The sequence below is a fragment of the Sphaeramia orbicularis genome, chromosome 20, assembly GCF_902148855.1.
Source record: "Sphaeramia orbicularis chromosome 20, fSphaOr1.1, whole genome shotgun sequence".
NCBI lineage: Eukaryota > Metazoa > Chordata > Actinopteri > Kurtiformes > Apogonidae > Sphaeramia > Sphaeramia orbicularis.
Window position 1 is genome coordinate 1,196,329 of NC_043976.1, and position 22,559 is coordinate 1,218,887.

General features: G+C 44.7%; 1 protein-coding gene across 1 annotated transcript in view; it reads left to right on the plus strand.

Annotated features, from left to right (window-relative positions):
* The window catches only part of LOC115411676 (melanoma receptor tyrosine-protein kinase-like), a 118,812-nt gene that overhangs the window by 92,131 nt on the left and 4,122 nt on the right, over window positions 1-22,559 (plus strand). The window contains exons 6-14 of the mRNA XM_030123887.1: window positions 626-833; window positions 7,055-7,189; window positions 8,258-8,326; window positions 8,729-8,847; window positions 12,916-13,057; window positions 14,208-14,321; window positions 14,416-14,542; window positions 14,995-15,068; window positions 17,533-17,623. Of these exons, the coding sequence (XP_029979747.1) occupies window positions 626-833; window positions 7,055-7,189; window positions 8,258-8,326; window positions 8,729-8,847; window positions 12,916-13,057; window positions 14,208-14,321; window positions 14,416-14,542; window positions 14,995-15,068; window positions 17,533-17,623 (1,079 nt within the window). The remainder of the gene's footprint in view (window positions 1-625; window positions 834-7,054; window positions 7,190-8,257; window positions 8,327-8,728; window positions 8,848-12,915; window positions 13,058-14,207; window positions 14,322-14,415; window positions 14,543-14,994; window positions 15,069-17,532; window positions 17,624-22,559) is intronic.

Genomic DNA, 22,559 nt, shown 5'->3' on the forward strand with positions numbered 1-22,559 from the left:
CCCATCTTTCCCAGATCTTCCCCACAGATAGGCCTAGGCCCTGGGACCAACCCAGTCCATTTTGGTCCCAGTAGGACAAAGTTCAAGGTCACAGCAAGGTCACAACATCTACAGTTTTCCATCTGTCATCATTGAAACATTTTCCAAAATTCATCCAAAATTCCAAACAACTCCGATTCTCCTCCAGTTGGATCCACCTGTAGCTTAGAACAGTCTCTTGTATGTGGAACTAAATTGTCCACATCCACTGTGGAATGTGGACTCTGTGGACATTTACACTGAACACTGAAAATCCCATTTCCCACACATTTAAAATTAGAACTCAATTAATATTGATGTGAATTGAATCTAATTGGACAGACACATGACTGGGACCAGATTCAACTGTTTCTGCTGTATGGAACAACCTGGAAACTGTGGAATTTACACAGAAACAGTGGATCCACACATGCACAGCGTTCAGGGTGAAGGAGGAGCTGTGAGTTCTGAACACTGGTCTTCTATTTTTTTTTCAGTTTTTGTAATTTTATATTTGCTTTATTCTTATTTTCTGGCGTATTGTTGCACTGAACACACAGTGACAGAGATGATTTTATTTTATTCTAATTTGTGTGTCCTCCCTCAGTCCATTCAAGAAGTGGGCGGTTACGTCCTGATCGCCATGAATGATGCAGCGACCGTCCCATTGGTCAACCTGAGGCTGATCCGAGGCCACGCCCTCTACGAAGGCCAGTACGCTCTGCTGGTGATGTCCAACTACCACCGCAACAGCAGCTCAGCCAGCCTGGACTACAGCAGCGGACTGAGGAGCCTGCAGCTCAGCAACCTGACAGGTACACAACTACACACAAACTACACAAACATACACACACACACACACAAACACCCTAACACACACACACACACACAGTGAACAGGAGTGGACTCACAGTTTTGCCGTTTTCTCAGAGTCTGTGGTTTCTCGTCTGTTTTTTAAAGTCTAAGGTTTCACGTCTTTTCCACATCCAACACCACCCTCAGTGTGTTGACGTGTCACTAACGCTAACTCTGTGACCCAACACGAACACAAAACCAGAACCAGAACCACAAACTGGACTGGTCCGACATGTGTGTGAAAATACCAGCCGGTCATTTACAGCAGTTTGTGGATTCAAAGAAAATACAGTTAGCTAGTAGCATCGGTAGCATAGCATAGTTTCATAAGACTTTGAATAAACATAGATAATACTATGTTGTAAGCTAACAGCAGATAATGTTAGTAAACTTAAAGGTACTAGCATTACCTAGCAAGCTACCAACACACCATATTAGCAGCTAACAACAACTATCATTAGTGAGCTATCAACAGCTAATATTAGTCAAATACAACAACATTAGTGAGCTAACAGCTAATATTAGTGAAATAACTACACATTATCAAGCTAACAGCTGATATTAGTGAAATAACAACAACAGTGAAATAACAACATTACTGAGCTAACAAGAGCTAATATTAGTGAAATAACAACAACATTATCAAGCTAACAAGAGCTAATATTAGTGAAATAACAACATTAGTGAGCTAACAACAGCTAATATTAGTGAAATAACAACAACATTATTGAGCTAACAAGAGCTAAGATTAGTGACATAACAACATTAGTGAGCTAACAAGAGCTAATATTAGTGAAATAACAACAACATTAGTGAGCTAACACAGCTAATGTAAATGAAATAACAACAACATTAGTGAGCTAACAACAGCTAAATTAAGTGAGCTAAGACAAGCCAATATGAGTGAGTAAGCAGTTGCTAACATCACCCAGTATGCTAATATCACATATTGGTGAGCTAACAGCAGGTAAAAATGACTAGAAAACTACAGTAGCTAACATGAGGTAACAACAGGTTACATTAGCGAATTAATAGCAGCTAACCATCATGTAGTGAGGTAACAGTAGCGTCATTTAGCAAAGCTAGTAGCAGCTAACATCATTTAGTGAGGTAACAGTAGCTAACATTATCAAGTGGCATACAGAACTAACTTTAGGTTTAATCAGGTTTATGTTTATTCAGTCGTCATCCATAAAACTGAAAATACAAGCATGAGGCTAATTTTTAGTCAAATGACTGTGAATCATTTTAGAGACTGAATAGGTTTAGGTAGAAGCTAAATGCTTATATATTCCTCGTCTACATTCAAATCAAAATCAGTTTTAGGCACCATCAAAACAGCAAAAGTCATCCCTGCTTGTGTCCCTCGAAAAATTTGCAAGTCAATAACAGCAGCTAACATCATGTAGCGAGCTAACAGTGGCTACCAATATCTTTTGAGGTAACAGAAGCTAACATTAGCAAACGAACAACATCATCTGTCTGACTAGATATACATACAGATATACATGTAATACAGATGTAATATAGATATGGATGTAATTATAGATATACATATAGATATAGGTGTAATATAGATGTGGACCACAGGTGTTTTGTGTCCAGACTGCAGGGAAGCTCAGCTTCCCCTAAAGATTATGAAAATTAAATGCTCAAATCTGTTCAGTTGTTTTCATTCATTGACGTCCAAATGTGTTGGAACAACGTTCATCTCTCAGACCAGTTGGTTCAGAATCAGTTTGAGCCCAGATCAGTGGACTGGATGTTGTTCCCTCTCCTCCATTCCCGTGTCTGTGTTTGTTCATTCCATCTCTGCTCAGTGCATTTGTCCGTAGACCTCAGCGTCCATGCACTTCAATGGGACTGAGTGGAACTGGGTTTAAACTGACTCTGAACTGGACGATCATTGGATAAATGACACCATGCTGTCCCGCCCTCAGACGCTTAGTGTCTCCAGGGGCGAGCGGAGCTGTGGGCGGAGCTCGGCCAGGCTGGACGCTGAGATTCCACATTCTGATTGGAGGACTGGTCCAAAGGCTGAATCCCATTTGATTGACAGCTGTTTTCAGATCTGCTCCTTCACTGACACAGTTCAGTTTAATACCGTCACACATTCTGCTGGGAAATCACAGAAACCAAATGAACTGTTCATTTACTGACCTGAAAGAAAACACAACCACTGGACTAACTGGGTTCAATTTAACAGAATTTCAATGTTTCTTGTTTCAGTTCCATAACTGAATCAGTTCTTGTTTGAGTTGAATATCATTTGTAGATAGTTAAATCAGTCATACCTTTGGTTAGGTCAGAGTTAAAGGAGCTTCTGTAGTTTAACCGGCTCCAGTCCTACAGCCCTAAGGCCGTCTGAGCAGCCCAGCTCTGCTGGACACTCAGAGGACACTGGTCCAGTCCTGGAAAAGACGCCTACTGTGTACGATAAGGACACTGAGCATTTTCTGAAAAAGGAACGGAGGGACAAATTTATGTTTAAATAACTGGACAATTTTTTGATGTTAGCGACAATGAGTGTCCCCTGTCTGAAAGACCACTGATATGGATGTAAATATAGATATAAATATAGATTATGGATGTAATTATAGATATAAGTATAGATATGGATATAAATATAATATATAGGTATATCAATCGATGAATTGACAAATGAAATGACCTGATCAGTTAAAGTCACAGTTAATTCATCAGTCCCTGTTTTTGTGTTAGGGTTCGTTTCCATTCCCTCCAGGTGTTCTTTACCAGGTGGATCCATGCTCTGGTTCCAGCTCATTCTGTACCAGGTGGATCCATGCTCTGGTTCCAGCTCATTCTGTACCAGGTGGATCCATGCTCTGGTTCCAGCTCATTCTGTACCAGGTGGATCCATGCTTGTGGTTCCAGCTCATTCTGTACCAGGTGGATCCATGCTCTGGTTCCAGCTCATTCTGTACCAGGTGGATCCATGATTGTGGTTCCAGCTCATTCTGTACCAGGTGGATCCATGCTCTGGTTCCACCTCATTCTGTACCAGGTGGATCCATGCTCTGGTTCCAGCTCATTCTGTACCAGGTGGATCCATGCTTGTGTTTCCAGCTCATTCTGTACCAGGTGGATCCATGCTCTGGTTCCACCTCATTCTGTACCAGGTGGATCCATGCTCTGGTTCCAGCTCATTCTGTACCAGGTGGATCCATGCTTGTGGTTCCAGCTCATGTCTGGACCAGGTGGATCCATGCTCTGGTTCCAGCTCATTCTGTACCAGGTGGATCCATGCTTGTGTTTCCAGCTCATTCTGTACCAGGTGGATCCATGCTCTGGTTCCAGCTCATTCTGTACCAGGTGGATCCATGCTTGTGGTTCCAGCTCATTCTGTACCAGGTGGATCCATGCTCTGGTTCCAGCTCATTCTGTACCAGGTGGATCCATGCTTGTGGTTCCAGCTCATTCTGTACCAGGTGGATCCATGCTCTGGTTCCAGCTCATTCTGTACCAGGTGGATCCATGCTCTGGTTCCAGCTCATTCTGTACCAGGTGGATCCATGCTCTGGTTCCAGCTCATTCTGTACCAGGTGGATCCATGCTTGTGTTTCCAGCTCATTCTGTACCAGGTGGATCCATGCTCTGGTTCCAGCTCATTCTGTACCAGGTGGATCCATGCTTGTGGTTCCAGCTCATTCTGTACCAGGTGGATCCATGCTCTGGTTCCAGCTCATTCTGTACCAGGTGGATCCATGCTTGTGGTTCCAGCTCATTCTGTACCAGGTGGATCCATGCTCTGGTTCCAGCTCATTCTGTACCAGGTGGATCCATGCTCTGGTTCCAGCTCATTCTGTACCAGGTGGATCCATGCTCTGGTTCCAGCTCATTCTGTACCAGGTGGATCCATGCTTGTGTTTCCAGCTCATTCTGTACCAGGTGGATCCATGCTCTGGTTCCAGCTTATTCTGTACCAGGTGGATCCATGCTTGTGTTTCCAGCTCATTCTGTACCGGGTGGATCCATGCTCTGGTTCCAGCTCATTCTGTACCAGGTGGATCCATGCTCTGGTTCCAGCTCATTCTGTACCAGGTGGATCCATGCTTGTGTTTCCAGCTCATTCTGTACCAGGTGGATCCATGCTCTGGTTCCAGCTCATTCTGTACCAGGTGGATCCATGCTCTGGTTCCAGCTCATTCTGTACCAGGTGGATCCATGCTCTGGTTCCAGCTCATTCTGTACCAGGTGGATCCATGCTCTGGTTCCAGCTCATTCTGTACCAGGTGGATCCATGCTTGTGGTTCCAGCTCATTCTGTACCAGGTGGATCCATGCTTGTGGTTCCAGCTCATTCTGTACCAGGTGGATCCATGCTCTGGTTCCAGCTCATTCTGTACCAGGTGGATCCATGCTCTGGTTCCAGCTCATTCTGTACCAGGTGGATCCATGCTTGTGGTTCCAGCTCATTCTGTACCAGGTGGATCCATGCTCTGGTTCCAGCTCATTCTGTACCAGGTGGATCCATGCTTGTGGTTCCAGCTCATTCTGTACCAGGTGGATCCATGCTTGTGGTTCCAGCTCATTCTGTACCAGGTGGATCCATGCTTGTGGTTCCAGCTCATTCTGTACCAGGTGGATCCATGCTCTGGTTCCAGATCATTCTGTACCAGGTGGATCCATGCTCTGGTTCCAGCTCATTCTGTACCAGGTGGATCCATGCTTGTGGTTCCAGCTCATTCTGTACCAGGTGGATCCATGCTTGTGGTTCCAGCTCATTCTGTACCAGGTGGATCCATGCTTGTGGTTCCAGCTCTTCTGTACCAGGTGGATCCATGCTTGTGGTTCCAGCTCATTCTGTACCAGGTGGATCCATGCTTGTGGTTCCAGCTCATTCTGTACCAGGTGGATCCATGCTTGTGGTTCCAGCTCATTCTGTACCAGGTGGATCCATGCTCTGGTTCCAGCTCATTCTGTACCAGGTGGATCCATGCTCTGGTTCCAGCTCATTCTGTACCAGGTGGATCCATGCTCTGGTTCCAGCTCATTCTGTACCAGGTGGATCCATGCTTGTGGTTCCAGCTCATTCTGTCCCAGGTGGATCCCTGCTTGTGGTTCCAGCTCATTCTGTACCAGGTGGATCCATGCTTGTGGTTCCAGCTCATTCTGTACCAGGTGGATCCATGCTCTGGTTCCAGCTCATTCTGTACCAGGTGGATCCATGCTCTGGTTCCAGCTCATTCTGTACCAGGTGGATCCATGCTTGTGGTTCCAGCTCATTCTGTACCAGGTGGATCCATGCTCTGGTTCCAGCTCATTCTCTACCAGGTGGATCCATGCTTGTGGTTCCAGCTCATTCTGTACCAGGTGGATCCATGCTCTGGTTCCAGCTCATTCTGTACCAGGTGGATCCATGCTTGTGGTTCCAGCTCATTCTGTACCAGGTGGATCCATGCTTGTGGTTCCAGCTCATTCTGTACCAGGTGGATCCATGCTTGTGGTTCCAGCTCATTCTGTACCAGGTGGATCCATGCTCTGGTTCCAGCTCATTCTGTACCAGGTGGATCCATGCTCTGGTTCCAGCTCATTCTGTACCAGGTGGATCCATGCTCTGGTTCCAGCTCATTCTGTACCAGGTGGATCCATGCTTGTGGTTCCAGCTCATTCTGTACCAGGTGGATCCATGCTTGTGGTTCCAGCTCATTCTGTACCAGGTGGATCCATGCTCTGGTTCCAGCTCATTCTGTACCAGGTGGATCCATGCTTGTGGTTCCAGCTCATTCTTTCTGCTCCACTGACTTCCCAGTCCGTCCATTAGTGCTGGGGTTTCCTCCTCCGCTGGCTGCCGTCCATCAGGGTGGAGTTGACACACTTTAACAGAACTCTGTCAACACTAGATCATCCTGGCACCAGGAAATAGACCGCACCCATACGAGCCTTGGCCGCTGACGTACATGTCATTAACAGTCCACAGAACAGTTTGTGTGTCAGTTTGTGTTCCTGCTGCTATAAATGAGCCTGGAGTGGACTCTGTGCTGAAGCAGAGTCTACGTTTGGGGTTCATTCACTTCCTTTATTTTTGAGCTTTGTCTCTGGACTGTGATGAGAAACGTGTGTGTCAGATTGAGGACATGTTCACACAGGTTCATGAAATGATGACTGACATAAACAGAGATGACACAAACGTCCATTCATCATGTGTTCTGTGTTTGCAGAGATTCTGAAAGGGGGGGTAAAGGTGACCCACAATCCTTTGCTGTGCAACATCGAGACCATCCAGTGGTGGGACATCCTGGACAAAACCACTGTTCCCAGCGTCGTCGTCAAACTGGAGAACTATCCACGCCAATGTACGAGTCAGTTCATTTACAAACGCACATGTGCATTTGATTGGACTTTTATTTAGATGAAATGTGTGGTTTTATTTGGGTTTTTTCTGTTAGTTTTTCAGGCTTAACTCTTGCTACTCCAGGGGTCATTATTAAGCCTCATTTATGTCACATTAGAGACATTTGTGAAAATAGAATAACAGACAATATTTACCTTTTATTACTGTTATTACTCTGAACTGTTATTATATTCATGTGTTCCACTACTTTGTCAAGCTGAGACTCAAAAATGAACACATTATTGTAAAATAACTAAAAAAAATGAACAAAATAATCCAGAAAATGAACAAACGTGAACAAAATAACCAAGAAAACATTGAAATCTTCTAGAAAATGAACCAAAAGTTTGGGAATAAACAATCACTGAAAAACAGAAACAAATAAAATATTCAAGACATTGAGCAAATTAATGTAGAAAATGAGGAAAAATAATAAAATTATTAAGGAAATGAGCAAATATGAAGACACTCAGACATGTTTTCTACAAGTATCTATGATTATATTCATGTATTCCACTGCTTTTGTGAAACTCAGACTTTGTTAAACCTGGTTTAACACCAAAACACTTCATCCACATGAGTGAAGGTTTGTTTTCATAAAAGAGTCCAGCATTTTACACATCTGACTCCAGACTCTCATCATTTGGACTGAATTATCTCGTCTCTTTCAGTGAACTTGGACACACATTTGAAACAGCTGAGGTTGTCCTGAATATTTTGGGTTTTGTGTTATTTTCAAGTACTGTAAAAAGGTGAATTTAAGAAAGTATGTATTAGTGGAAGAGAATACCCTTAGACCACTGAAGAAAAAACACTCCCCTCCACCGCAGGATTAAAAGTGCAGGTGATGGCGGTCTGCGCGGACCCTCGGAGCTCACACAGTTCATGAGGAAACGCTGGTTCAGGAACTGAAACCTGACTTTACAGAGCCACGCTTTGGTTCCAGGCTCATGTTGTGTGAATATGTTTGGTCGTGGCTGGATGGGAACCTTTAACGTCGGAGTAAAGTGCATATTCTTTGTGTTTCCAGGTGAAAGCTGTGATCGTGGGTGTGTTAACGGCTCCTGTTGGGCTTCAGGACCAGATCACTGCCAAAAATGTAAGAGCTACGTACGTTAGCTTCACAGAAGAACTCTGACACAAATGGACAAAAGTATGTGGACACGTCAGGTCCAGGTGTTTGTGTTCTAACAGGGGTCTGGAGTACAAAACTGTAAGGACTAATGTCAGAATAGAGTTTCATATTATGGGATAGATATCAATGCACTGATATGTATCCCATAATATAAAACTGTATTCTGACATTAGTCCTTATAGTTTTGTTTGAACACAAACACCTGGATCTGACGTGTCCACAGACTTTTGTCCATTTGTGTCAGAGTTCTTCTGTGAAGCTAACGACATGTAGAAATCTATAATCAATACTTTAATGTAATCTAGTCCTGTGTAATGAGCTGCCTGAAATGGGAGCTTAATGCTGTAAAACCCTGTTGTGTTGCAGTTACTAAACTCCAGTGTGCAGATCAGTGCAGTCGAAGGTGTCGAGGTCCCAAACCCATCGACTGCTGTAACGAACACTGTGCAGCCGGATGCACTGGACCCAAGGCCACCGACTGCCTGGTCAGTGAACACAACATAAACTGGACCAACACAAACTGGACCAACACACACTGGACCAACACACACTGGACCAACACAACTGGACCAACACATACTGGACCAACACAAACTGGACCAACACACACTGGACCAACACATACTGGACCAACACAAACTGGACCAACACACACTGGACCAACACATACTGGACCAACACAAACTGGACCAACACACACTGGACCAACACAACTGGACCAACACATACTAGACCAACACATACTGGACCAACACACACTGGACCAACACATACTGGACCAACACAAACTGGACCAACACAAACTGGACCAACACATACTGGACCAACACAAACTGGACCAACACACACTGGACCAACACAACTGGACCAACACATACTAGACCAACACATACTGGACCAACACACACTGGACCAACACATACTGGACCAACACAAACTGCACCAACACACACTGACCAACACACACTGGACCAACACAAACTGGACCAACACACACTGGACCAACACACACTGGACCAACACAACTGGACCAACACATACTGGACCAACACAAACTGGACCAACACACACTGGACCAACACACACTGGACCAACACACACTGGACCAACACAAACTGGACCAACACACACTGGACCAACACACACTGGACCAACACAACTGGACCAACACATACTGGGACCAACACAAACTGGACCAACACACACTGGACCAACACAAACTGGACCAACACACACTGGACCAACACAAACTGGACCACCACAAACTGGACCAACACAAACTGGACCAACACACACTGGACCAACACAAACTGGACCACACAAACTGGACCACCACAAACTGGACCAACACAAACTGGACCAACACACACTGGACCAACACAAACTGGACCAACACAAACTGGACCAACACAAACTGGACCAACACAAACTGGACCAACACACACTGGACCAACACAAACTGGACAAACACAAACTGGACAACCACAAACTGGACCAACACACACTGGACAAACACACACTGGACAAACACAAACTGGACAAACACAAACTGGACACACACACACTGGACAAACACACACTGGACACACACACACTGGACAAACACATACTGGACAAACACAAACTGGACAAACACACACTGGACAAACACACACTGGACAAACACAAACTGGACAAACACACACTGGACAAACACACACTGGACAAACACACACTGGACAAACACAAACTGGAGTTATGGTGGATTGTCATGAAACGTTCAGGATACTGGCACAAGGAAGAAAATTTTTAAATTTTGGTGATGATGGGGGGGGGGGCAGATCTGTCTTGGCAGAGATCTGCGCTCTCTGCTGTTCTTGTTCTTTTTCAGTTTATCGGCCGACAGGCCATAAGCTGTTGTCGTCATGTGGCATCCAGGGTTACAAAAATTTCAATCGTCTTCTCCCAAACTACAATTCCAATTGACCTCACACTTGGTCTACAGCTGCTGTATGATGATGTCAACACAAGTTAGTGAAATTATTTGGATCTGGATCTGATTTTGGATTTGGTGCCACTTTGACAAATGTTCCCATTCTAACAGATAGGAAGTGGATTGATCCAATAAATCAGTATCAATGATATCAAGTGTGAATTTGAATTTTTTACAGATCTGATTGAATATGACCAAAACAGGGACTATTTCTGTAATAGAATAAATACACAGAACTGGGGGAGAAGAAATGGATCTGGATACATTTACCAAAGCTTTGAATTTGGACGCTAAGATACAGGACCATTAGTCCGATTTTTAAAATTCATTACAGTTTTTTTTTGCTTATTTTTTATGTTACTGATTATTTTATACATTTTTTGTTAATTTTATTGTCTATTTAATATATATAATCATAAACCCAGTGTATCTGTCCACTGTCATTAATCCAACTCTATGGGTTTGTTATTTTTTTCTTCAATTTTCTTCAGTTTGTAGCTTATTTGTTCTTGTTTCTCATTCTGTCATTTTTTATTCATTTAGGCTGTTTTTATTGATTACTTTGGCTGTTTATGCTCATTTTCTTTTCATTTTATCTTTTTCATTTATCTTTTTTCTTCATTTCAGTATTTTTTTGCTTATTTCTTATGTTATTATTTTATACATTTTAAAAAATTATTTACTATTTAATAACCAAGTGTATCCATCCACTGTCATTGATCCAACTCCATTGGTCTGTTATTTTTTCTTCAATTTTTTCAGCTTGTGGCTGACTTTGTTCTTGTTGCTTATTATTTTTGTACATTTTTTTATTCATTTTGCTGTATATAATCATAACCCAGTGTGTCCATCCACTGTTATTGATCCACTCCATGGGTTTTACAGGGGAATCAATGTTGTAGAAGATGACGGTGTTTCCATGGTAACTACGGAGCCTCTGAATGTCCAAATATGGTCATATCTGATAACCATGAAAAGATGAAGAACTGTATTTTACACCAACTATTGACATGGATTGATAGGATTAGTGGATCAGCAGGTCTTAGACAGTTCAGATCAGTAGATGGTTGTGGTGGTCCCAGTTCAGATCAGTAGATGGCTGTGGTGGTCCCAGTTCAGATCAGTAGATGGTTGTGGTGGTCCCAGTTCAGATCAGTAGATGGCTGTGTTGGTCCCAGTTCAGATCAGTAGATGGCTGTGGTGGTCCCAGTTCAGATCAGTAGATGGTAGTGGTGGTCCCAGTTCAGATCAGTAGATGGCTGTGGTGGTCCCAGTTCAGATCAGTAGAAGGTTGTGGTGGTCCCAGTTCAGATCAGTAGATGGCTGTGTTGGTCCCAGTTCAGATCAGTAGATGGCTGTGGTGGTCCCAGTTCAGATCAGTAGAAGGTTGTGGTGGTCCCAGTTCAGATCAGTAGATGGCTGTGTTGGTCCCAGTTCAGATCAGTAGATGGCTGTGGTGGTCCCAGTTCAGATTAGTAGATGGCTGTGGTGGTCCCAGTTCAGATCAGTAGATGGCTGTGGTGGTCCCAGTTCAGATCAGTAGATGGCTGTGGTGGTCCCAGTTCAGATCAGTAGAAGGTTGTGGTGGTCCCAGTTCAGATCAGTAGATGGCTGTGTTGGTCCCAGTTCAGATCAGTAGATGGCTGTGGTGGTCCCAGTTCAGATTAGTAGATGGCTGTGGTGTCCCAGTTCAGATCAGTAGATGGCTGTGGTGGTCCCAGTTCAGATCAGTAGATGGCTGTGGTGGTCCCAGTTCAGATCAGTAGATGGCTGTGTTGGTCCCAGTTCAGATCAGTAGATGGCTGTGTTGGTCCCAGTTCAGATCAGTAGAAGGTTGTGGTGGTCCCAGTTCAGATCAGTAGATGGCTGTGTTGGTCCCAGTTCAGATCAGTAGATGGCTGTGGTGGTCCCAGTTCAGATCAGTAGATGGCTGTGGTGGTCCCAGTTCAGATCAGTAGATGCTGTGGTGGTCCCAGTTCAGATCAGTAGAAGGTTGTGGTGGTCCCAGTTCAGATCAGTAGAAGGTTGTGGTGGTCCCAGTTCAGATCAGTAGATGGCTGTGGTGGTCCCAGTTCAGATCAGTAGATGGCTGTGGTGGTCCCAGTTCAGATCAGTAGATGGCTGTGGTGGTCCCAGTTCAGATCAGTAGATGGCTGTGGTGGTCCCAGTTCAGATCAGTAGAAGGTTGTGGTGGTCCCAGTTCAGATCAGTAGAAGGTTGTGGTGGTCCCAGTTCAGATCAGTAGATGGCTGTGGTGGTCCCAGTTCAGATCAGTAGAAGGTTGTGGTGGTCCCAGTTCAGATCAGTAGAAGGTTGTGGTGGTCCCAGTTCAGATCAGTAGATGGCTGTGTTGGGTCCCAGTTCAGATCAGTAGATGGCTGTGGTGGTCCCAGTTCAGATCAGTAGATGGCTGTGGTGGTCCCAGTTCAGATCAGTAGATGGCTGTGGTGGTCCCAGTTCAGATCAGTAGATGGCTGTGGTGGTCCCAGTTCAGATCAGTAGATGGCTGTGGTGGTCCCAGCCTGTTTGGGTCTTTAAGGGTTAAGTCCAGGCTCCGTTAACCTCCTGCCTCCATCTCCAGGCCTGCAGACTCTTTAACGATGATGGAACCTGTAAAGACGCTTGTCCTCCTCCGTTCCACTACGACGTCAACACCCACCAGGTCGTCTCCAACCCCAACGCCAAGTTCACCTTCGGGGCGACCTGCGTCAAAGCCTGCCCACGTACGTACTGAGGCCAACCGCCACGACCAGTGACCACACATGAACCCTTTACTGGAAACTCACTGAAATACACTGTAAAAAAATCTGTAATTGAACTGAATTTTCACTGTTTATTTGACAGATTTTTCCTGTATTTTTCAGATACAGGAAAATATCAATGAAATGACAAAAACAGACTGTGAGTTTACATGTCAGATAGAAAAGAACAGGAAAAAACTGGAACTGAAGAACCATAAAATTTCTATTTTTTAAAAGAATTTTTTTGTTTTTTCACAGAAAAATGCAGTTCAAATACATTTGCAAATGTATTATAATTTCACAAATATTTCTTTTCTATTTATGAGATTAAACTGTTAATTTAAAGTTTAATACTCTAAAAAAAAAAAAACAATAATAAAACCAGATAAAATCACTGACAGTTAACGGTAACAGAAGTATTAGTTCTGTCAGTTGAAACAGACTTGTTTGTTCATTGACAAATATCTTGTGTAATTACAGGAGGTTTCACAACAAAAATGTTGAATAAATGTATTTTTGTGAATGTATAACATGTATAAGCACTGATAAACTGTCCAAATACAGTTTTTATCAGTGGATTGGACAACTGAGTCTCACTGAAAATTATTTCTGTGTATACATATATGGAACTGGATTGTTTTAATACATGTAAATATTCTTTATTAAACATAAAAAAGTAAAAAAAAAAAAAAAAAAAAAAAAAAAAAAAAATATATATATATATATATATGCAAAATCTCATGTAAAGTTAGGGCAAAAAACTGTATTTTAATTATGGAAAATTACCGTATTTTATGAGATGGTTATTTTCCGTTATTTAACTGTATTATTTTGGCACGCCAGTTGCCAGAATAATACCATTTTTTTATGTTTTTTTTTTTTTTTTTTTTACGGTGTAAACTAAAACTAAGCATTTAGAAAAAATGAAAACTAAAAAAAACTATCAAACCTGCTCTAAAAACAAATTAAAACGAACTGAATTAGAGAAAAAAAGTCCAAACTAAATAAAACTAAACTAGAATGAAAAATCCTAAACTATTCGACCCTTGCCTGTCGACTGCTCAGATCAAAACTCCGACAAAACCATGAGTTCATGGTGAAACTTCTTGGTGTTGCGTTGGTTTTTTCGTAGACAACTACGTGGTGACTGACGGCTCGTGTGTCCGGACCTGCAGCATCGGGAAGTATGAGGTGATGGAAAACGGCGTCCAACGCTGCAAAGACTGTGACGGACCGTGTCCTAAAGGTAAAGGCCTGCAGATTCAGACCTGGACCTGGACCTGGACCAGACCTGGACCGTGCAGACCTTCAGGACCTAACCACTGTGTTTGTTCCTTCAGCCTGCGACGGCGTCGGCGTCGGCGCTCTGGTCAAAACCATCGCTGTCAACGCCTCCAACATCGAATCCTTCAGGAACTGCACCAAGATCAACGGGGACGTGTCCCTCATAGAGACCTCCTTCACAGGGTGAGGAACCTGGACAAACGCCATCTGGAGGCGGGTTTGGAGAACCAGCTCCAGACTCTGAGTTTATGGAAGTAAATCTGTGTCATCAGATTTTGAACTATAAAAGCCACGGAATTACTGGCACTGAATTTTTTTGCACTGAAATCAAGTGTCTGAATTTTGCATCTGAATTTTTTTAATTGTAAATTTATGAACAAAGTTGAATTCAGAGACAAATAATTCAGATACTTAATATCAGTGCAAAAAAAAAAATCAGTTACTTTAATTTAGTGCAAAAAAAATTCAGATACTTAATTTCAGTGGAAAAAAAAAATCAGCGCTAGAAATTCAATGGCTTTTATAAGTAAAAATCTAATGACACAGATTTCCTTCCGTAAATCCTCATCAGGGATCTGGACTCGATCATTAAAGTCCAGAAAAAAAACTCCGTAAATCTGTGGTTTATGTTTCAGAGACCGACACTACGGCATCCCGGCCATGGATCCGTCCAAGCTGGAGTACTTCAGGACCCTGAAGGAGATCACCGGTAGGTCTGATCCGGTTTGGGTTGAACCCTTAACGGTCCATGGACACGCCCACAGGTCCAGCCCCTTTCACAGTCACTGTCTGGAAACAGAGGTGGTTTTCCTCAAACACACCGGAGGCCTTGACCACATGTTCATGGAAATACTTGTATAGAACTTCACTGACTCAGTTTGTAAAAATAAATAAATAAATAAAATTAAAGTTAGCGAATCATATGCTCATGCTAAGTTATAAACATGGTTCAGTCAAGATGTTTTAGGTGAAAGTCAGTAAAGAATGGAAGTTTGTCCTCCTTGGATTTCATGTTTTTAGTGGGAATGTAGCTTCAGTGAAGTTAATCCAACATGTCGAATGAACAAAGTATCTGTGAAGTCACACAGATGAAGATGGGCCCACAAACAAACAAACCAACAAACCAACAAACAAACAAACAAACAAACAAACAAACAAACAAACATGAAGTCAATGAGAAATATGAAGACAAAACCAAAAGGATTCAAACACACACTCCTGAGGACGGAAAGGGTTTTAGAGCAGGTTCTCCGCAGTTCTCTGTGGTTATCTGTGTTTCTCTGTGATTCTCTGAGGTTCTCTGCAGTTCTCTGCGGTTCTCTGTGGTTATCTGCGGTTCTCTGCGGTTCTCTGCAGTTCTCTGTGGTTCTCTGAGGTTCTCTGCAGTTCACTGAGGTTCTCTGTGGTTCTCTATGGTTCTCTGAGGTTCTCTGTGGTTTCTCTGTGGTTCACTGCGGTTCTCTGTGGTTCTCTGCGGTTCTCTGTGGTTCTCTGTAGTTCACTGAGGTTCTCTGTGGTTCTCTATGGTTCTCTGTGGTTCTCTGCAGTTCTCTGTGGTTCTCTGCGGTTCTCTGTGGTTCTTTGCGGTTCTCTGAGGTTCTCTGCAGTTCTCTGTGGTTCTCTGAGGTTCTCTGAGGTTCTCTGTGTTTCTCTCCGGTTCTCTGTGGTTCTCTGAGGTCCTCTGCAGTTCTCTGCGGTTCTCTGCAGTTCTCTGAGGTTCTCTGCAGTTCTCTGTGGTTCTCTGCGGTTCTCTGCAGTTCTCTGCGGTTCTCTGCAGTTCACTGAGGTTCTCTGTGGTTCTCTGAGGTTCTCTGCAGTTCACTGAGGTTCTCTGTGGTTCTCTATGGTTCTCTGAGGTTCTCTGTGGTTCTCTGTGGTTCACTGCGGTTCTCTGTGGTTCTCTGCAGTTCTCTGCGGTTCTCTGTAGTTCACTGAGGTTCTCTGTGGTTCTCTATGGTTCTCTGTGGTTCTCTGCAGTTCTCTGTGGTTCTCTGCGGTTCTCTGTGGTTCTTTGCGGTTCTCTGAGGTTCTCTGCAGTTCTCTGTGGTTCTCTGAGGTTCTCTGAGGTTCTCTGTGTTTCTCTCCGGTTCTCTGTGGTTCTCTGAGGTTCTCTGCAGTTCTCTGCGGTTCTCTGCAGTTCTCTGAGGTTCTCTGCAGTTCTCTGTGGTTCTCTGCGGTTCTCTGCAGTTCTCTGCGGTTCTCTGCAGTTCACTGAGGTTCTCTGTGGTTCTCTGAGGTTCTCTGCAGTTCACTGAGGTTCTCTGTGGTTCTCTATGGTTCTCTGAGGTTCTCTGTGGTTCTCTGTGGTTCACTGCGGTTCTCTGTGGTTCTCTGCAGTTCTCTGCGGTTCTCTGTAGTTCACTGAGGTTCTCTGTGGTTCTCTCTCTGTGATTCTCTGAGGTTCTCTGCAGTTCTCTGCGGTTCTCTGTGGTTATCTGCGGTTCTCTGAGTTCTCTGCAGTTCTCTGTGGTTCTCTGAGGTTCTCTGAGGTTCTCTGTGTTTCTCTCCCGGTTCTCTGTGGTTCTCTGAGGTCCTCTGCAGTTCTCTGCGGTTCTCTGCAGTTCTCTGAGGTTCTCTGCAGTTCTCTGTGGTTCTCTGCGGTTCTCTGCAGTTCTCTGCGGTTCTCTGCAGTTCACTGAGGTTCTCTGTGGTTCTCTGAGGTCCTGTGCAGTTCTCTGCGGTTCTCTGAGGTTCTCTGCAGTTCACTGAGGTTCTCTGTGGTTCTCTGTGGTTCTCTGTTGTTCTCTGAGGTTCTCTGAGGTTTTCTGAGGTTCTCTGTTGTTCTCTGTGTTTCTCTGAGGTTCTCTGAGGTTCTCTGTTGTTTTTCTGAGGTTCTCTGAGATTCTCTGTTGTTCTCTGAGGTTCTCTGTGGTTCTCTGAGGTTCTCTGTGGTTCTCTTGTTCTCTGAGGTTCTCTGTTGTTCGCTGAGGTTCTCCGTGGTTCTCTGAGGTTCTCTGTGGTTCTATGTTGTTCTCTGTGGTTCTCTGAAGTTCTCTGTTGTTCTCTGAGGTTCTCTGTGGTTCTCTGTGGTTCTCTGAGGTTCTCTGTGGTTCTCTGTTGTTCTCTGAGGTTCTCTGTGGTTCTCTGTTGTTCTCTGTTGTTCTCTGAGGTTCGCTGTGGTTCTATGTTGTTCTCTGAGGTTCTCTGAGGTTCTCTTGGTTTTATGTCCTCAGGTTTTCTGCTGATCCAGTATTGGCCGGAGAACATGACGTCGCTGTCGGTGTTCGAGAACCTGGAGATCATCAGAGGAAGAACAACTCGCAGGTCAGACTCAGTTTGGTTCAAACTCCACAAGATGTGAACAGGTTCATTATTGAACTGACCAGTGAAAACTGACCACCATGTTCAGAAGAAAAGGCCATTAAACGTCCAGATGTGTGTGTGTGTGTGTGTGTGTGTGTGTGTATGTGTGTGTCCAGGTGTGTATGACGTTGTATCCTGTTGTTCCAGTGGTCACAGTGTGTTGTTGTGTGTTGTTGTTCCAGCGGTCACAGTGTGTTGTTGTGTGTTGTTGTTCCAGCGGTCACAGTGTGTTGTTGTGTGTTGTTGTTCCAGCGGTCACAGTGGTGTTGTTGTGTGTTGTTGTTCCAGCGGTCACAGTGTGTTGTTGTGTGTTGTTGTTCCAGCGGTCACAGTGTGTTGTTGTGTGTTTTTGTGTTCCAGCGGTCACAGTGTGTTGTTGTGTGTTGTTGTTCCAGCGGTCACAGTGTGTTGTTGTGTGTTTTTGTGTTCCAGCGGTCACAGTGTGTTGTTGTGTGTTTTTGTGTTCCAGCGGTCACAGTGTGTTGTTGTGTGTTTTTGTGTTCCAGTGGTCACAGTGTGTTGTTGTGTGTTTTTGTGTTCCAGTGGTCACAGTGTGTTGTTGTGTGTTGTTGTTCCAGCGGTCACAGTGTGTTGTTGTGTGTTGTGTGTTGTTCCAGCGGTCACAGTGTGTTGTTGTGTGTTGTGTGTTGTTGTGTGTTTTTGTGTTCCAGCGGTCACAGTGTGTTGTTATGTGTTGTGTGTTGTTCCAGCGGTCACAGTGTGTTGTTGTGTGTTTTTGTGTTCCAGCGGTCACAGTGTGTTGTTGTGTGTTGTTGTTCCAGCGGTCACAGTGTGTTGTTGTGTGTTGTCTGTTGTTGTTCCAGCGGTCACAGTGTGTTGTTGTGTGTTTTTGTGTTCCAGCGGTCACAGTGTGTTGTTGTGTGTTGTTGTTCCAGCGGTCACAGTGTGTTGTTGTGTGTTGTTGTTCCAGCGGTCACAGTGTGTTGTTGTGTGTTGTTGTTCCAAGCGGTCACAGTGTGTTGTTGTGTGTTGTTGTTCCAGCGGTCACAGTGTGTTGTTGTGTGTTGTTGTTCCAGCGGTCACAGTGTGGTGTTGTGTGTTGTTGTTCCAGCGGTCACAGTGTGTTGTTGTGTGTTGTTGTTCCAGCGGTCACAGTGTGTTGTTGTGTGTTGTTGTTCCAGCGGTCACAGTGTGTTGTTGTGTGTTGTTGTTCCAGCGGTCACAGTGTGTTGTTGTGTGTTGTTGTTCCAGCGGTCACAGTGTGTTGTTGTGTGTTGTTGTTCCAGCGGTCACAGTGTGTTGTTGTGTGTTTTTGTGTTCCAGCGGTCACAGTGTGTTGTTGTGTGTTGTTGTTCAAGCGGTCACAGTGTGTTGTTGTGTGTTTTTGTGTTCCAGCGGTCACAGTGTGTTGTTGTGTGTTGTTGTTCCAGCGGTCACAGTGTGTTGTTGTGTGTTGTTGTTCCAGCGGTCACAGTGTGTTGTTGTGTGTTGTTGTTCCAGCGGTCACAGTGTGTTGTTGTGTGTTGTTGTTCCAGCGGTCACAGTGTGTTGTTGTGTGTTGTTGTTCCAGCGGTCACAGTGTGTTGTTGTGTGTTGTTGTTCCAGCGGTCACAGTGTGTTGTTGTGTGGTTGTTGTTCCAGCGGTCACAGTGTGTTGTTGTGTGTTGTTGTTCCAGCAGTCACAGTGTGTTGTTGTGTGTTGTTGTTCCAGCGGTCACAGTGTGTTGTTGTGTGTTGTTGTTCCAGCGGTCACAGTGTGTTGTTGTGTGTTGTTGTTCCAGCGGTCACAGTGTGTTGTTGTGTGTTGTTGTTCCAGCGGTCACAGTGTGTTGTTGTGTGTTGTTGTTCCAGCGGTCACAGTGTGTTGTTGTGTGTTGTTGTTCCAGCGGTCACAGTGTGTTGTTGTGTGTTGTTGTTCCAGCGGTCACAGTGTGTTGTTGTGTGTTTTTGTGTTCCAGCGGTCACAGTGTGTTGTTGTGTGTTGTTGTTCCAGCGGTCACAGTGTGTTGTTGTGTGTTGTTGTTCCAGCGGTCACAGTGTGTTGTTGTGTGTTTTTGTGTTCCAGCGGTCACAGTGTGTTGTTGTGTGTTGTTGTTCCAGCAGTCACAGTGTGTTGTTGTGTGTTGTTGTTCCAGCGGTCACAGTGTGTTGTTGTGTGTTGTTGTTCCAGCGGTCACAGTGTGTTGTTGTGTGTTGTTGTTCCAGCGGTCACAGTGTGTTGTTGTGTGTTGTTGTTCCAGCGGTCACAGTGTGTTGTTGTGTGTTGTTGTTCCAGCGGTCACAGTGTGTTGTTGTGTGTTTTGTGTTCCAGCGGTCACAGTGTGTTGTTGTGTGTTGTTGTTCCAGCGGTCACAGTGTGTTGTTGTGTGTTGTTGTTCCAGCGGTCACAGTGTGTTGTTGTGTGTTGTTGTTCCAGCGGTCACAGTGTGTTGTTGTGTGTTGTTGTTCCAGCGGTCACAGTGTGTTGTTGTGTGTTGTTGTTCCAGCGGTCACAGTGTGTTGTTGTGTGTTGTTGTTCCAGCGGTCACAGTGTGTTGTTGTGTGTTGTTGTTCCAGCGGTCACAGTGTGTTGTTGTGGTGTTGTTGTTCCAGCGGTCACAGGGTGTTGTTGGGTGTTGTTGTTCCAGCGGTCACAGTGTGTTGTTGTGTGTTTTTGTGTTCCAGCGGTCACAGTGTGTTGTTGTGTGTTGTTGTTCCAGCGGTCACAGTGTGTTGTTGTGTGTTTTTGTGTTCCAGCGGTCACAGTGTGTTGTTGTGTGTTTTTGTGTTCCAGCGGTCACAGTGTGTTGTTGTGTGTTTTTGTGTTCCAGTGGTCACAGTGTGTTGTTGTGTGTTTTTGTGTTCCAGTGGTCACAGTGTGTTGTTGTGTGTTGTTGTTCCAGCGGTCACAGTGTGTTGTTGTGTGTTGGTGTGTTGTTGTTCCAGCGGTCACAGTGTGTTGTTGTGTGTTGTGTGTTGTTGTGTGTTTTTGTGTTCCAGCGGTCACAGTGTGTTGTTATGTGTTGTGTGTTGTTCCAGCGGTCACAGTGTGTTGTTGTGTGTTTTTGTGTTCCAGCGGTCACAGTGTGTTGTTGTGTGTTGTTGTTCCAGCGGTCACAGTGTGTTGTTGTGTGTTGTCTGTTGTTGTTCCAGCGGTCACAGTGTGTTGTTGTGTGTTTTTGTGTTCCAGCGGTCACAGTGTGTTTGTTGTTGTTGTTGTTCCAGCGGTCACAGTGTGTTGTTGTGTGTTGTTGTTCCAAGCGGTCACAGTGTGTTGTTGTGTGTTGTTGTTCCAGCGGTCACAGTGTGTTGTTGTGTGTTGTTGTTCCAAGCGGTCACAGTGTGTTGTTGTGTGTTGTGTGTTCCAGCGGTCACAGTGTGTTGTTGGTGTGTTGTTGTTCCAGCGGTCACAGTGTGTTGTTGTGTGTTGTTGTTCCAGCGGTCACAGTGTGTGTTGTGTGTGTTGTTGTTCCAGCGGTCACAGTGTGTTGTTGTGTGTTGTTGTTCCAGCGGTCACAGTGTGTTGTTGTGTGTTGTTGTTCCAGCGGTCACAGTGTGTTGTTGTGTGTTTTTGTGTTCCAGCGGTCACAGTGTGTTGTTGTGTGTTGTTGTTCCAGCGGTCACAGTGTGTTGTTGTGTGTTTTTGTGTTCCAGCGGTCACAGTGTGTTGTTGTGTGTTTGTTGTTCCAGCGGTCACAGTGTGTTGTTGTGTGTTGTTGTTCCAGCGGTCCACAGTGTGTTGTTGTGTGTTGTTGTTCCAGCGGTCACAGTGTGTTGTTGTGTGTTGTTGTTCCAGCGGTCACAGTGTGTTGTTGTGTGTTGTTGTTCCAGCGGTCACAGTGTGTTGTTGTGTGTTGTTGTTCCAGCGGTCACAGTGTGTTGTTGTGTGTTGTTGTTCCAGCGGTCACAGTGTGTTGTTGTGTGTTGTTGTTCCAGCAGTCACAGTGTGTTGTTGTGTGTTGTTGTTCCAGCGGTCACAGTGTGTTGTTGTGTGTTGTTGTTCCAGCGGTCACAGTGTGTTGTTGTGTGTTGTTGTTCCAGCGGTCACAGTGTGTTGTTGTGTGTTTTTGTGTTCCAGCGGTCACAGTGTGTTGTTGTGTGTTGTTGTTCCAGCGGTCACAGTGTGTTGTTGTGTGTTGTTGTTCCAGCGGTCACAGTGTGTTGTTGTGTGTTGTTGTTCCAGCGGTCACAGTGTGTTGTTGTGTGTTGTTGTTCCAGCGGTCACAGTGTGTTGTTGTGTGTTGTTGTTCCAGCGGTCACAGTGTGTTGTTGTGTGTTGTTGTTCCAGCGGTCACGTGTTTTGTTGTGTGTTTTTGTGTTCCAGCGGTCACAGTGTGTTGTTGTGTGTTGTTGTTCCAGCGGTCACAGTGTGTTGTTGTGTGTTGTTGTTCCAGCGGTCACAGTGTGTTGTTGTGTGTTGTTGTTCCAGCGGTCACAGTGTGTTGTTTGTGTGTTGTTGTTCCAGCGGTCACAGTGTGTTGTTGTGTGTTGTTGTTCCAGCGGTCACAGTGTGTTGTGTGTGTTGTTGTTCCAGCGGTCACAGTGTGTTGTTGTGTGTTGTTGTTCCAGCGGTCACAGTGTGTTGTTGTGTGTTTTTGTGTTCCAGCGGTCACAGTGTGTTGTTGTGTGTTGTTGTTCCAGCGGTCACAGTGGTGTTGTTGTTGTTGTTGTTCCAGCGGTCACAGTGTGTTGTTGTGTGTTGTTGTTCCAGCGGTCACAGTGTGTTGTTGTGTGTTTTTTGTGTTCCAGCGGTCACAGTGTGTTGTTTGTGTGTTGTTGTTCCAGCGGTCACAGTGTGTTTGTGTGTTTTTGTGTTCCAGCGGTCACAGTGTGTTGTTGTGTGTTGTTGTTCCAGCGGTCCACAGTGTGTTGTTGTGTGTTGTTGTTCCAGCGGTCACAGTGTGTTGTTGTTGTGTTGTGTTCCAGCGGTCACAGTGTGTTGTTGTGTGTTGTTGTT